General features: G+C 33.2%; 1 protein-coding gene across 3 annotated transcripts in view; it reads right to left on the bottom strand.

Moving 5' to 3' along the window:
• The window catches only part of RFX7 (regulatory factor X7), a 136,634-nt gene that overhangs the window by 35,676 nt on the left and 83,782 nt on the right, over positions 1–17,176 (bottom strand). For 2 of the 3 annotated variants that reach the window (XM_044231490.1, XM_044231489.1), the window contains 2 exons: positions 13,413–13,495; positions 11,847–11,969 (listed from right to left, as the gene is read on the bottom strand). In XM_044231490.1, the coding sequence (XP_044087425.1) occupies positions 11,847–11,969; positions 13,413–13,495 (206 nt within the window). Of the gene's footprint in view, positions 1–6,595; positions 6,731–11,846; positions 11,970–13,412; positions 13,496–17,176 lie in introns of those variants that run through there. The other variant, XM_044231491.1, reaches the window with a different exon arrangement.

Genomic DNA, 17,176 nt, shown 5'->3' with positions numbered 1-17,176 from the left:
TAATTCAAGGTTGTGGAGTACAGTATTATTTCAATCATAGAAAATGTTTGTAAACAAAGAGCCTGAAAAACACACACCATGGAATATTTATGAAATACTGTGCAGCAGTTAAAAAAAAAAAAGAGAGGCGTCTGGGTGGCTCAGTGGGTTAAGCCTCTGCCTTCGGCTCAGGTCATGATCCCAGGGTCCTGGGATCAAGCCCCACATCCCATGGCTCTCTGCTCAGCAGGGAGCCTGCTTCTCGCTCTCTGCCTGCCTCTCTGACTATTTGTGATATCTCTCTCTTTGTCAAATAAATAAATAAAATCTTAAAACAAAAAAAAAAAAAAGAAGAAGAAAAGAAAGAAAAAAAAAAGAATGCAATAACTCTCTCTATATATGGACAAAAAAAGCTACCTAGGAATATTGCTGTAGTGGTAAAAGTCAGACCTATATGTATGGTATAGTTGAATTTGAGTTAAAAAAAAAATTTAGGAATAACTGACATTATATCTATATATCGAAATATAGAAAGATGAGGCACCTAAATGGCTCCATCGCATCAGACTCTATTTCAGCTCAGGTCATGTCATGGGATCAAGACCCACAAGGGGCTCTGTGCTTGGAGGGAGTTTTCTTGAGGATTTTTTTCCCTCTGCTCTTCTCCCCACTCACAAGCACATGCATGCATACTCTCTGAGTAAATACAGAAAAATAAAGCTATTGGGAATGTTATAATCTCAGGAGGATGTGGGATGAAGAAGAGTAAAGAATGATTTTTATTTGATGCTATACTTTTAGATTTGCAGTTTGTTATAATGAGCATAAATTTGTATATGATTATAGAATAACAAATTAATTAATTTGAGTAACTTACACAAGGTGTTAATATCCAGGACATAAAAAGAACTCCTACATTAAATTAAAGAACTCAATGACATTAAAAACAACTTAATAAAAAAAAAAGTGCAATGGGCTTGAATAAATCTCTCCAAGTACGTACAAATGGCCAACAAGCACAAAACGTACTCAGTACAACCTCACACCTATCAAAGGGTCACTATAAAAAACCTAGAAAATAACAAGTGTTGACAAGGATGTGAAGAATCTTGTGAACTGCTGGTAAGCATATAAAATGGTGTAGCCATTATGAAAAACAGTATGGTAACTCCTCAAAAACTTAAAAACAGAATTACCACATGATCCACTAATTACATTTCTGGGCATAAACCCCAAATAACTGAAAGAATATTATGAAAATATATTTGCACATCCACATACATAGCAGCATTATTCACAATAGCCAAAGGAAGCAACTCAAGTACCCAAGAATGGAAGAATGGGTAAACAGAATGTGGCATATACACACAATGGAATATTCTGACACATGTTATAATGAATGAACCTTGAGAACATTGTGCCCAGAGAAATAAACGAGACACAGAAAGGCAAATACTGCATGATTCCCCTTAGATAAGTGATTCCTAAAGTAGTCAAATTCATGAGATAGCAGGTGGTTTCCTAGGGCAGAGGGAAATGAGAACGGGTCGAGTTCCAGTTCTATGCAAAAAAAAGAGTTCTGTTGATGAGTGGGGGTGTGGTAACACAACACTATGAATGCACCTAACACTACTGAACTAACTACACACTTAAAAATGGTTAAGATGGCAAGTTTTATGCATTTTACCACAGATTTAAAAAAAATAACAGAAAACATTGTGGTTTTATTATAAGCAAGGCTTAGTGTGAGGTTTAAAAAGTAACTTGCCTATTTGGAAAGAGGAAACAAACATTATATTTAAATGGCAATTTAAGGGGCGCCTGGGTGGCTCAGTGGGTTAAGCCTCTGCCTTCGGCTCAGATCACGATCCCAGGGTCCTGGGATCGAGTCCCGCATCGGGCTCTCTGCTCAGCAGGGAGCCTGCTTCCTCCTCCCTCTCTGCCTACTTGTGATCTGTCTGTCAAATAAATAAATAAAACCTTAAAAAAAAAGGCAATTTAAATTGAAAAACAGCAGAATATGACAGAATGATTAATTTTAAATAAGTATCAAGAATCAATGATTTTCAATCTTTTTCTCCCTTCCTTCCTAATGCATCTGAATTTTAAGTCACTTATTTTTCCTATCAGCCACAGTAGCTCATTTTACTTTATTTTTTTAGATTAGCATCTCCACAGTAGCTCATTTTAGATGGCAACAAATAAAACCAGGCTAAGGCTTATAGGTGAGAGTAGGGATTCAGATGGAGCCTGGGTTCCCTGCTAGTACCACAGAGCTGCTAAAAGGAAAACAGTTCTTTCTTCTTAAAACTACTGTTCAGAGCCTCCTGGGTGGCTCAGTCATTAAGCATCTGCCTTCAGCTCAGGTCAAAATCCCAGGGTTCTGGAATCGAGCCCCAGCTCCCTAATCAGTGGGAAGCCTGCTGCTTCTCCCTCTCCTACTTCCCCTGCTTGTATTCACTCTCTTTCTCTGTGTCAAATAAAGAAATAAAATCTTAAAAAAAAAAAAAAGAAAAGAAAAGAAAAAGAAAGAAAGAAACTACTGTTCATTGAATGTCCTGTTATAAACAAATGAATTTACTCCTTACTGGGAAAGACTTAAAAAAAAAAAAAAAAATTGTTTACCACGCCCCCCCCCTTCTACTTCTTCGTTCTCCATCCCTTAGAAAACCTATCTGTACTCACACCTATAAACCTTTTAGAGCATTGCAATCAGGCTTCACTCCTCAGTACAGTATGTAGACTGCTCTGGCAACAGACCCCAGCAGCTTATTAACTCACATATAACATGGATCTTTTTCTGGTCTTCCTTTTACTTTAGCTCTCTGAGGCACTGGAGACTGGAGTAAACTCCTTAAAATCTCTCTTATCTGATTATACCATGCTTTCTTATTTGTGTTTTAAATTCTTACCCATTTTTGGACAGTTCATGTTCTTCTGCCTAACCCCTAAATACCAGTTTTCTCTCTGTCCTTATCATTTCTTATTCTCCAAGATACTATTCTATTGTTTAAATATTCAATAACTCTCCAAGATCTACACATGGAAATAAGTCAAATTTTCTTGGCCTGGTCTCTGATATCATCTCTTGAACTCTGACTATAAGCTATCATGCATTTAATAATACACCTTCCACTTAGAATGCCTTTGTGAATCCCTAGTCTGTTTGGTAAACTTAGTTTTTACGATTTTACACAATACCTCTTGTGTGATGCTGGCCCTTACTCTCGTTGATTTGGAAACTCTGTGATCTTTTCTTATTTAGTGATCTGTTTCTCCTATTTGAAAGTAGGGACTATGTATATATGATTAATGCATATACATATTCATGTATACATGTACACATAAATTAATGCACTCAAATTTACTTTAAAATCATTTATTTTAATTTGTTGATTTCACTAAAGCACTACTAATTTCTTCAATGATCTCTTTGTCCTTGGGAGTGGTAATGCTTAAGTCTTAATTGCCTTAGTTTAAAGAAAAGTACTAAATATCTCCCAACTGCCATTAACCATGCTGGGACAGATTAAAAAAAAGTTAAGGTAGTAATAGTAGTGACAAACTGATAATTAAAGATTCAAAAATATATAATGACTGGGCTCATAGTCATATACAGGTGGGGGTACTGGAAAAGACTCTGATTTTAAATTAGGAGACTTGTTTTGTATTTCTAGTTATGATTACAACGTATTTAGTGCGGTGAGTATGATTTAGAAAAGTCAGTCAACCTTTCTACAACTGTGTCATATAAGAGAACCAGTTCCTTCTGATATAATATCACTTTTGTGGCTCTATTCTGCCACTCCTCTATTAATTATACTTTTTTTCACTAAAGAGTTAAGAAGTTAAAGACAGTAACTGAGCAATCTGTGAAAGTACAATTGGTCAGAAACAGAGAATGTGAGGAAAAGCAATTGATTTAACTATCCCTTAGAAAGTCAAGTCACAGAAACACAGAGAAAAGAGAAACTGGGATAAAAACCTCTAAGAAATAGACCATACCAAGCAAGTGTGGAAAAAAAAAAAAAATCTTACCTTAAAAGTAATAATTTAAACATTTGACAAAGTACTTAGGATAACAACTCAGACACTGTTAGAATATATTTCAATGATAGAAATCTTAAACCAATTTTTATCTTAAGACATATTTAATATCCATATTTAACTGTCAAATATGAACAAAAAAGTAATGTTGAAAAAATTTATCTCTTTTATGCTTTAGCTTATTTCTAGCCAGTTAAAAATCTTTAAAATATAATTGAGGCATGGCAAATGCTGCTCCAAAAATTTTAATTTTAAAAAGAGCATCTGGAAAAAGTTTCTAAAGGTCATACAGATTAGTGCAAAAAGAGCCAGCCTTGAAGTAACAAAACCTGGTTTCAAATCTACCTAGTTATTTCATTTCTTTGAGTCACCCGTAAAGGGAGGGATGGATGGTATTTGTTTCCACTTATTTTATACAGATGCTATAACATTAAACAATATATTATACACTTAATAAATTTATAAATTATGCATACATGCTTAGATTTAACATAGATTTAAGATGGGTTTAAAACACTTATGTATCATTTAACTTACGAAGTATTCACTATCTTAAACACCATTTTTTTAAAAAAAAGATTTTATTTATTTGTCAGAGAGAGAGAGAGCACAAGCAGGGGGAGAGGCAGGCAGAAGGATAAGCAGGGTCTCCGCTGAGCAAGGAGCCTGATGCAGGGCTCAATTTCAGGACATGAGCTCAGCCCAAGGCAGATGCTTAACCAACGGAGCCACCCAGGTACCCCATCTTAACACTCTTAAAACAAGTATTTGTAGGATCTGCTTCTGTCTTCAAGGTTGTCCTAAAAGTTTCATTTACATTAGTTAACAGAACAGAAACCACAAACTTAGCTGGTAAGCACCAAAGAATCATACATATAAAATTAATGTTTATACACAAAATGGCTATATATAAAAATTAACACAATCACACTCCTTAAAATATTAGAGAGTTTTTAAAAAGGGATTTAGAGAGAACATTTGTGTAACAGAAAACATTGCAGCCAAAGTTGTGAAGTTTACAAATCTGAGAGTTTGTGCTTCTACCCAGAATGAAAGCAAACAGATTTTCAGGAGTGCTAAAACAGGCCATATATTATTTAGTAAGAAATCCGTTTGAGATTAATGCTTATGTTCTTTCCGAGGCAACAGGAGAGAGCAACAGCAGCTACTACTGTCCCTGTTGCTAAGTGTTTCTTACGATGCAGACTTTCTAGATTGGTTCATTCTATCAGCTTCTTCTATTGATCAGATTTCAAGACCAGAAACAACTTTAGATTTACAACTTTAGAAACGTAATATAAAACAGCTTACATAAAATGACAACAAATGGCTTTAAAAAAAAAAGATGGATATATATATATATATAGATAGATATATATATATATGACAGATACCCAGAATGGGTCAAAAATATTCATATCAAAGGAGAATTTAACACAAAATACACTTAATATGACACAGGATCATTTTTTGTTGACAAAAGGCCAAAACTATAACAAAGATAAAAATCATTAACCTTTTCTTCTATCAAATAGCCCAGAAATCTATAAAACAAAACCCATTAAAAATATTAAGAGGAACTGTGAGAAATGTCACTTTTGTAAGAGATTAACATACTACTCATCTTCAACTGATTAAACAGACAGAAAAAAAGGATTTCATAGAATTTGTAGGATTTGAAAAATACAAAAAAGTGGATTTAGCACATATCAATATACTTGAATACACAGTGATATAAAAAGAATGTCCAGAAGTACTTATAGAAACTGCTAATTCGTTACGCTGAAAGTAGACCTCAACAAATATAAAAATTCAGAAATTGAATGACTTTCACTCTTTGATCCAATATAAGCCACAAATTAATCAAGTGCAAAACAAAAGAAAATGAAAGAACTCTCTTAAGCACATGAAAAGTTTAAAAAAAAAAACCAAACCCCACCAAACTTCTATTTTGGGTCAAAGAAGAAATGAGAGCTATAAAAATCACACTATTAGAACATAATGGTAATTTAACAAATCATATTCATACCTAAGGAATACAGCCAAAACCATAATCAGAGGTGAACTCATAGATACAAATGTTCATATCTTAAATATGAAAAGAATGAAAACAAAGAATTCCATTTAAAGAGTAAGAAAAAAATCCCAAGGACAATTGGGAGAAGGAAAAGAAAGGCACCTAATAAGTAAGAAAAAGGACAAAAAATCCACCCAAAACCAAAACCAAAACACCCTGATATATCTTAACTTTATTTTTTTTCTGGGAAAAGAAAAAACAAAAAAACAGAACAAAACAAAGAAACAAACCAAAACAAAAAAACAATACAAATAAACTACAACTAAGTATAATTTGAAAAAAAAGGGAAAATGCAAATGTTTAAAAACTAGAAACACAAAAATAGATATGAGATATAGAAGATAACTCAATTTAGTAGAGAGTAATATATGTAATGCTATGCTGATACATTTGAAAATGTGACTGAATTCAAGGAAAAACAAATTACTAAATTTGACTAATGAAGTAAAAACCTAACCAGAAAAAACCCACAAAAAATTGTCAAAGAATTACCTCCAACAAAGGCTCCAGGCCTAGATGGTTTTATAGTTGAGTTCTTTAAAACTTTCAAGAACAAATAAGTCCCATGCTATATAAACTGTTCCAGAGCACAGAAATTTAGGGAAAGAGTTCCAATTCATTTACGAAGCTGGCCTAACCCTGATATCAAAACCTGACAAAGATAGCACAAAAAAAGAAAATTACAGACCAAAATATTCACTCATAAATACAGATGCAAAGATCCTCAATAATATACTTGAAAACAGAGATCAATAGCACACTAAAAGGTTACACATCTTGATATGAAGAGAACATTCATTCTAGAACTAAAAGACGGGTTTATATGTTAGGTAATATCTTTATATATCACATCAATAGGTCAAAGAAAAAAGCACTTTATAATAATCTCAATAAATGCCCAAATGAATCTGATAAATTTCATATCCATTTCTTACAAAATAGCAAATAAAGTCCTGATAAACTATAAATGATACATCCTTTACATCAAAGAACTGTAAGAGAAAATGATGCCTATCATTGTTATTATTTAAAATCAGAAGGAAAACCCATTACATGTAATAAAATAAAGAGAATGAAGAAGACATACAGAATAAACTTTATTCGAGTCAAAAGTAACAACTGAAAAATTCAGTAAGTATAAAATGTACAACATAAATAGAAGTCTACAGATATCCTATAAATCTAAACAAATCAACAGTAAAGCAATAGAAAAAATATTTTTAATATAAATAATACTATAAAAATTACCAAGAAATAAAACTTAATTAGAAAAACAAGTGGACTTAACTGAAGGGAAAAAACGGAAACGTCAATGAAGGGCACGAGAAAGATGTAAATTAAGAAACATACTTCTAGCTCTGAAATTAATTTTTCTAATATAAGATTTCATATTTAATGTATTTTGAATCAAAATTCCTTTGAGGTTTCCTTTTTTAAAGTTAGAAAAGTGATCCCAAACTTGATATGAAAAACATTAACTGATCGGAAAATAAAACCAAGGAAAATTTTTAAAAAGAGGGATAGGATAGTAAGAGGAGTCTGGTCCTACCAGTTTTTCAAATAGTTAATAGTTAAAATATTAAAAATGATATGGTACTGGAACAAGAACAGAAAATATCAAAGAAAAAAACCAAGGCCAAAAAGGGCTTTAGTAAGTTCAAACTTATATTATAGATTAGTGTATTAAAGAGAAAAAAATCATTCAATAAATGAGGCTGGAATAATTAGTTAACAATATTCAGGAAAAAAATGAAATTAGTGCCTTATCTAATGGCATTCACCAAAATAAATACCAGATGGACTAATGGATTATACATGAAAAGTGAAATAAGAGATATCTTTTAAAAAATCTAGGAAAAATACATGGGTATTCAGCCGCTAGTGGCATGCGGAAGTTCTAAGCATAACAGCAATGCTATAAGCTGTAAAGAAAGTGGCTAAATCAGACTATTTATAAAGAGATTAAAACAATAAACAGTAATCTTGAAAAAACATTTACATTATAATAGTTAATATCTTTAATATATAGAGGTCCATAAACCAGCAATCTCAACTTTAATAACATACACTGGATTATATCGTCAAGAATGTTCACTGCAGTGTTATTTGCCACAGTTCCCCCTTCAAGTATTGTGTAACCAGTGGGGCCAAATTTAGTTAAACAATAACAAGAACAAATACACAAGAAGAAGGTATTAGAAAAAAATAAAAAGAAAAAAACCAAAGTGGTTATTTTTAGATAGTAAGATTTACTGGTACCAGCTTTTTTCTTTTTTTAAATACATTTATAACTCTTTCCCAAAACTGTAATGATGAACACATACTACTTTTGTAATTCAAAAATAATATAAACACATTAATGATCATTTTCATAAACACGAGATTATCAGAATTCAAGTTTCAACAAATATAAAAGTGCAGAATCATTTGTAAATTAAGCTGTTTTTGCATGCTGAAAGCCCCTTAAAGCTTTCTGTTCCTATTAGCACTTAATTTAGCATGAAAATAGAGTTAAAAGAAGTCAGTCACAGTGCTATCTTAGATTATACCCTCATTTTTTCTCTCAAAGGGATTTTGATTTTAATGACTGTAAAAGGGATTAATTTCACAAAAAAATACATCTGAACATCATTGCAATAAATTATACAAGGGTCTATATACAATAGAATCATTTAAAATAAAGGTATATTTAATAACTTTTTTTCAGTGAGTATTTAAAATAGAATCAATTTAAGACTGGTCATTCTATGTTAAGTTTTTTTGCAGGAAACCTCATTAAGGTACTCCAAATAGAAGATGATTAATTAGTCTAAAAGGCCTTTAGGAAAGGACAAAATTTCTCTAAAAATATTTTCAGAGAAAAATGTTATTTTTTGTCTAACTGAAGTCTCTTCTGTGATTTAAAACTCTTGTACTTAAAAAAAATGTAGTTATACTTCATTTTGCTTTTTTTTGGACAATACAACTTAAAATAATTTAAAAACTTTTAACTAGTTATTTCCTGATATGTTGATCTACTTCTTGCCTGTCTATAGTCCTCCTACATTTTCATCTCTCAAGTTTTTTAAACCCACATGGCAAATTATGGTTTAGGCAATGGATAATCAAATGAAAGAATGATTTGAATCTGGAGCTCCCATGGGCTATGAGGATGTGGCCCCACAAATATACTTTCTTCTCAGCCCATGTCATGCTAATACATCTTACTGTGCTATGTCTCTTATCCCAGTTGTACTATTGATAGTATGTATACTAATACGTATTTTGAGCAGCTTATTTATTCAGCCTAAGGAGAAGTCATAGCCAACTTTATTTCTAAATACTTGACCAACCTTTTCTACCCACGCAGTATGCTATCACTCAAATTTAACAAGTTTGCCTTCTCACTCATTATGAAACACTCATGGAACCTGAGTTCTAGCAATATATTGGCCCCTAAACTAGTTTTGTGACACTGGGAGAGTCACCTAACTTCCTGGGTTTCAGTGTTTTTATCTATACAGTGGGGACAAGAATACACTAAAAGACTTAAGTCTCAAAACACTGAAATTTTATTATCAATGTCAGGGATCAGAGTCCATTCTAATTGCTCTTAATATTAAATTAGTGTCTAGAACGTGGAAACCCTGTAGGGAATACAAATGAAAATAAAGTATATTCTTAGTGAAATGGTTTTTGAATTAGAATACCCAGAATGAGATATAGTACTTTATAGTATTCTACAGAGGCAAAATCATTACCACCGTTCTTTCACATTCCATAAACAAAACAGGTATTTCTTTCCTAGTCACATTATTATAAAAAATTTCCCCTAACTACTACTTCCCCTTTCAACTCTAGTCAAGGTCCCTTCCTTTTATCTCTGCTGCTCTCCACTACCACTGCAACTTAATTACTCAAAATTGAAGCTCCCACTGCTTCCACACAACGATGAAATGCTTTATTTCTTTTTTGTTTAGGAAAAACCTATAACTTTTCATAATGAAAAGAATTATGAGGGTTTATAGGAATCTCGGAAAATGATTTAATAGAAAAATAGAACAATTCTTTGTCAAAGGCAGGAAACCTTTAGGAACATAAGGACTGCTTTAATGGGCCAGAATCACAGTTCCACAAGGGCAGGGTACAGTCTCTAATGACAATGCAAAAAAGGGTTCTACTGTGGAAAGATGTCATTTCGAAAAAATATATGAATATTTCAAGTTCTCTGATTAATTCATTATGAAAATGTCATATATTATTTTATCCATTTTTGCCTTTTGGGAAACTAGCAAGACATCTCTGGATAACTTGTTCCTCAACATTTCCTACTTCAGACAACTTTTAGAATTTTAAAGCTATAAGAAACCTCATACTTCTTCAATTGCCTCACTTTATAGATAATGCATCTGACAAAAAGAATTGTTAAAACAACTGTCTAGGTCACAACTTTAATGACAGTATCTATTCTGTTGATACTCAGTCCAGAGTTTCTTCAACATATCACAGGTTTACTGATATTAACACCCTTTTAATTAATATTTGCTTCTTTGTAGTTTTATAGGGTTATCTGTTTTAATTAGTTAGGTTTAGTGAAAAATACTATAAATACAAACATATTTTTCATGAACGAGAGGAGCTGTTTCTTATTCATTATATCCTCAGAATTTATACAGGGTCTGGCACAAGCAGGTGTTCAACAGATCGTTATAAATTAAGAGAATGAACCTTATTATAGACTTGGGTCACACGCACTCTTAGATTTAATTTTCTTAAAAAAAAAAAAACCTAAGGCTCTTCAGTTTAATGTTGTTCCCTTGATCATTTCACACATTAGTCTCTCGATTTTCTCTAGCTCCATTATGTTCCTTAAGGTGAGGGAATCAATTTTGAATGAAGGTAGAGGTTTTCTTTCTAGATACCAACATCTCAGTAAGTGTGTGATCTTACAAGTGTATGATCTTAGCATGATCTTACACTGGTTAACAATAGCATTTATCTGACACTTTTCTTTCAAACTGTATAAATACGACACATGAATGCTTGCTGGTGTGACACTTAAATACTCTTAAAATGTTGGTTTTATTTACTCTGCCAGAATAAATTCTGTCAAAAATGTTAAACAAAACTAGACTTAGCAACTATTACATTGTCTTTATCCAGAAGGCCCATTAGTCTCTTTATTTTTGCTTCCTATATTTAAATAAATTATCTGTACAAATGACATTATTTGAATGTCTAATATGTAGAAGCCACTGAACTCCCTCATTCATAAATAAGTATTTCACAATATTCTAGAAACTTAGCTTTTTTGTTTTTTGGCTGGTATAGAGAAGCATTAGAACAGTTTTGGACATATGAAAAAGGCCTGTAGGAAGTCTAAATAAAAAACATGTTTTAGTTTTCCCTTACACATTGACTTATTTATTGCCTTCCACTATTCTTCTAACTCCAGACACACCCTTCCTTTCATCCTTAAGAACTCTATAGGATCCCTTTCATTCATCAATCCTATATCATCATCATTCTACCCTCAAACATCCCTCCTATCATCCAAAGAGAAATCCTTTTATTCAGTAATCTGTCCTTGATGATATATGCTACCAGAGAAGCTTACAGATGGAAAGAACCTTAGAAATCTCTAAGTCAAAATCCCACATAGCACTGTGATATTCACTAATGATAAAACAAATTATTATGGCCAAATATAGTACTTAAATGGTTTAACACATCAACATGCCTAATGTATGCACATGATACTTACTTGTACTCATCATAGACTTCTTGTTTGGGCAATGAAGTCTCAGGATGTTCTTCCAGCGTATTTCGAATCCAGGAAAAGGCATGCATTTGTTGTGCCCGACTAGATGACACGGCATTCTGATCACTGATTATAAAACAAAAACATGTTTTAGCTGAACCAGACAGCAATTGATTGATAATTTTTGAGCCAGGCCTATAAGTTCCATTAAAGAATTGTGTGTAAGCACACTATAAGTGATCAAACCAAACTCAAACCATACAGTAGATGCCCAGTTATCTATATGCAAATTGCCCACCTGTGGTTGTGAGCCGTTTTCTACAGCTAGTGACTGACTGAAGTTATTGCCCTGCTCCATCCCTCCCGATGGTCTCTACAGAGGCACAGGTGATGGAGCACTGACAATGTAAGGTATTCGTTTTGGTGAAAATGACCTCGAAGTAGATATTTGTTCACTTACTTACCTGTTCATTTGCCTAAATTTGCCAAATCATCAAAGTTTTAAAGCAAGCTATAGAAAAAAATACTTTCTATTTGCTTAGTATTTTCAAATAACTACCCTTGAGCCCTCCAAGCTCCAGAATGCGATTCACACCAGACAGGTTTTGAGAAGACAAACTTCCTCCTACAGTCAGTCCTTCCTACAACTTCCTGTAACAGTCCTTCTCCAGACCAATACTTCTACTAAACATCCTAAGTTTTTACTATACGGCAGAGTCATTTATAAACTAAATCTATAAAATGTACACTCAAGATAACATAAGGGAAGATCCTCTATTGATTCTGACATTCATCCCAGCTAACTAGAATAACTTATTTAATTCCAAAGAAGATAGTGAGCAAGTTTCTAGGACAAAAAGATGATTAAAATGGTTATAAAATTTGGTTTGAGGGAAAAGGGGTAAAAGCAACAGAATTTTCATGTCGTTTCTTTTTATACACAATTTTAAAGTAACAGAATTTTAAGTATAACTTACATGAATGAAATGAACTTTGAGAAACTTAGAATAATGAAACTTTTAATAGCATGCATGAGCTAACACCTGTTATTTTCTACATGAAATTATTAAATATTTTTAGTAATGAAAATATAGCACTATTCTCAAACACACTTAAAGTATCTTATATTTACAATAAATTCATGTTCCATATATGCAATTTAACTTTTTCTTTTTGATATTCTGTCCACTGTTCACCTAGCAGCACTAAAAAACAAAAACAAAAACAAAACTCCTGTAGCTTCATTGCTTATAATATGAATGATTTATTTTTTGCTTTTCTGTCCAATTTTTACAATCTTTCACACTGCATAAATATACTGATCTGTTTAAAAAACAACCCAAATTACATTTCATAGCATTTACCCAGATGTAAAAATGAATCAGCTAAAACTATAAGTAAACACTTAACCAAATATGATCAAAGACTAAAAGATCTACTATTTTGCGATTCTGTTTTCTGATGATTTTCAGAATAGCACACAATAATAACAACCATGACACACACCCCACACATCATAGGGATGTCCTATTAACACTGTAATTAAGGCAAAAGCAAGAAGAGATATACCTTTTCTCTCCATTGCTGAGACCAGAAGGCAGCTGAAGGTAGAGGTAGAGTTTCTCTAGGTCTGTAAAATTCTCAACTTCTTTCTAGTTACAAAAGATGAAAAGGAAAACATTTTTAAAACCTTGTTTATCCCTCAGCAAAATTTACTAACACCCATGTACTGTTGGTAGGAATGTAAATTGGTGCAGCAATTGTGGAATACACTGTGGAGGTTTCTCTAAAAACAGAAATACCATATGACCTAGTAATTCCATTGAGTATTTATCCAAAGAAAATGAAACTATAAATTCAAAAAGATATATGCATCCCTATGATTACTGCAGCATTATTTACAATAGCTGAGATATGGAAGCGACCTACGTGTCCAGTGATAGATGAATGGATAAAAAAGATGCGGTATAGACATACAATGGATTATTACTCAGCTGTAAAAAATAATGAGATTTTGCTATTTGCAACAACATGGATGGACTTAGAGGGTTTTATGCTAAGTGAAATAAGTCAGAGAAAGACAAATACCATGTGATCTCACTCCTATGTGGAATCTAAAAAATGAAACAAACAAAAAAGAGTAGCAACAGACCTGTAAGTATAGAGAACAAACCGGTGGCTGCTAGAAGGGAGGGGATGGGCAAATGGGTGAAGGGGAGCAGTAGATACAGGTTTCCAGTAATGGAATGAGTAAGTCATAAGGATGAGAGGTACAGCATAAAGAGTATAGTCAATGGTATTATAATAGCATTGTACGGTGACAAACTGTGGCTACACTTGTCAGCATAGCATAATGTACAGAAACTTGCTGGATCACTGTCATACACTTGAAACTAATGCAACACTGTGTGTCAACTATACTTCAATAAAAAATAATAATGAAAAAATACTGACTGTGTAGATTTAAACCAGATGGAATGAATCACCTGCCAAAGAAAAAAATTAGGCTTTTTTTCTTATCAGTAAATTAATAGTTAAGTTGTTTGATAAATTTAATGCACATAAAAAGTTACTAAGAGAAAATGGTAATTTCCTTTTTTTTTTTTTTTAAAAAAGATTTTATTTATTTATTTGACAGAGAGAGATCACAAGTAGGAAGAGAGGCAGGCAGAGAGAGAGGAAGGGAAGCGGGCTCCCTGCTGGGCAGAAATCCTGATGCAGGGCTCCATCTTAGGACTCTGGGATCCTGACCCTAGCGGAAGGCAGAGGCTTTAACCCATTGAGCCACCCAGGCACCCCTGGTACTTTCCTTTTAATTCTTATACTCTAGATACAAATAAAATCAATGTTTAGACAAAAAATTTCTCAGTTTTAATCACATTTAAAGAAGGATACTGCACAGGATTACAGGAAAAGTTCTAGACTAGCAGTCAAAAGAACATTCATCAGTTAGTTTTAGCCTAACCATTTAATGACTATGAAGCTTTGGTGCTCTGTCCAATTTTCCTTACAAATGCAAAATGGGTGAGATGACTTCTGTGATCCTTTTCTAATTCTCAAAAACCTAGAACACATGACTGATGATGCTACTGACACACGGAGATAGAACTGAGGTGTAAAAATACTGAAGTACTACCAACAACCCTTTCCACACAATGCAGATGTAATTATTCACAGAGCTGCAGCAGGGGCTATTTGGAGGACCTATTTGTAAGACTCTGTAGCTTCTCTGCAACTATATCCTTTTGTCTCTAAACCTATCCTTTAAAATAATTTCTGCTATACTGAGGACTGTATATAGCTTTCTTTCCCAGCTCTGTTTGCAACAAAGTAGCTTTAAATGTGCCACAAACCCCTGTTACAATAAAAATATAGTGAAATTCTGGTAGCCTAATTCAAGTGAAACTCCATTGCAACTGAAAACGTGGACAAATTATTGGCAGTCCTGATAACAGAATTTATCTTCATATAATAAAACAGTTTAAACACAGATCCAATTTTAAAAAAGTTTAAAACAATGTAACTTAGCCTATTCTTACTCTCAACAGAATTCATCTATAAAACAATTTAATCCTAGAATTCATCCACAAAATGATTTAATCTATCAATTATATGTAAATAACTCCCAAATCTACTTTTTCTTTTTCCATTCCACTGTCCATGGGGTCTTCTTCCAATTAGCTCTTACTCCAATAGCTAATAGATTTATCAGCTATATCCTATACAACTCTCCTCTCAAACAAAACAAAATAAAACAAAACAGGTATTTTCTTTCCCAACTGTTCCTTAACACCTTCTTTTCTCCAGTTCCCTAGTGTGTTCAAGTTTTAGAGTATGCTTAACTTTGTTCCTCATCATACACTCTACTTTATTTAGCTCTCTTAACTCTTTACCCCATATACTGCCAGGCTCTTTATTTTCCTTGCCACTATGTAAGTCTAGGTGTTTAGCTTTCTTTTAACAGTAAAGAATTCATTTACTCATTTATTTACTCACCGATTTTATTTACTGCCATGTTCTACAAATGATTTGCAATAATTACAAATTCAAAATGAACCTACAAAGACTGGAAATACCAAATGAACAACATGATAGTCCTTGCCCTAAGGAACTTAGAAAGATTCGAAATCACTAAAAAGTGCAACACTAGCTGGTTTCCCTACCTCCAACCTTCCCTTACTTGAATCTATCTTAAATATAGTTCCTAAAATACTTTGTTCAATATTATTAACATCACCCACCTAATCTCAACAATGTCTATCATATTAAATCCAAAGTAGACTAGGTTACAAAAAACCCACATAAGAAGTTAAGTTCTCAAAGCAAAGTTATTGAAACCAATTTCAAGTTTAGGGGAAATCGCAAATATTACCAAGTTAGTTAAATGAACTAAGGTGATAATTTCCTACAATCATGGTTGAAGACCTTTTCTTCTTCTTTTTTAAGAGAGGGAAAGAGAAGGGGCAGGAAGGAGAGGGAGAGAATCTCAAACAGGTTCTACACCAAGCTTGGAGCCTGACATGGGGCTTGAACCCACAAACCTGAGATCATGACTTAAGCAGAAATCAAGATCACACACTTAATTGACTGACCCATCCAGATGCCCCAAAGATCTCTTCTGCAAAGTTATGAGGACTTTTCTCACAAACATCTCAATCTTTGTAAGAAGATATACAAAAGGAAATCGTTATACTAAAGTTTAAGAAATATCAAAAAACCTTCCAGGAAACCACCTCAAACTTAATTTGACATGTGACCTAGTTAGTGCTTTGCTCTTTCACATCCTGAACAGAAAAGCCTGTAACAAACAATCAGATTCAGCATTCAGTTTGACATCATGTGATCCTGAGAGGGATCAATTAGATTGAAGATTCTTTGTGCAATGCAATCACCTTTTTTTTTTTTTTTTTTTAAGATTTATTTACTTATTTGAGAAAGAATGTGCAAGCAGAGGTGGGAGGAAGGGTCGAGGGAGGGAAAGAGAGAATCCTTAGGCAAACTCCCTGCTGAGCACCTGGGCCTGATTTGGGGCTTGATCCTAGAATCTGAGATGATGACCCAAGCTGAAATCAAGAGCCAGCTACTCAACCACTGAGTTACCTAGGTGCCCCAAACTAAATCATCTTTTGAAACAGAATCCTGAAAGATGAGATAGAGTGAGATGGGAATCCTTTTAATATTTTAATATCCCATTTAGCTTTTAAAATTTCAGACAAAGTACAGGAAGTAGGTACACATGCATCACTATTCACTTTCAAATGATGCTTTTTGCCGTATTTGCAAATTCGTTGACTTTAACAGATTACATAATAGTTGCATGGATTAAAAGCAGC

Source organism: Neovison vison, chromosome 13 (assembly GCF_020171115.1).
Source record: "Neovison vison isolate M4711 chromosome 13, ASM_NN_V1, whole genome shotgun sequence".
Taxonomy (NCBI): domain Eukaryota; kingdom Metazoa; phylum Chordata; class Mammalia; order Carnivora; family Mustelidae; genus Neogale; species Neogale vison.
This window is presented reverse-complemented; position numbering and strand designations above follow the sequence as displayed.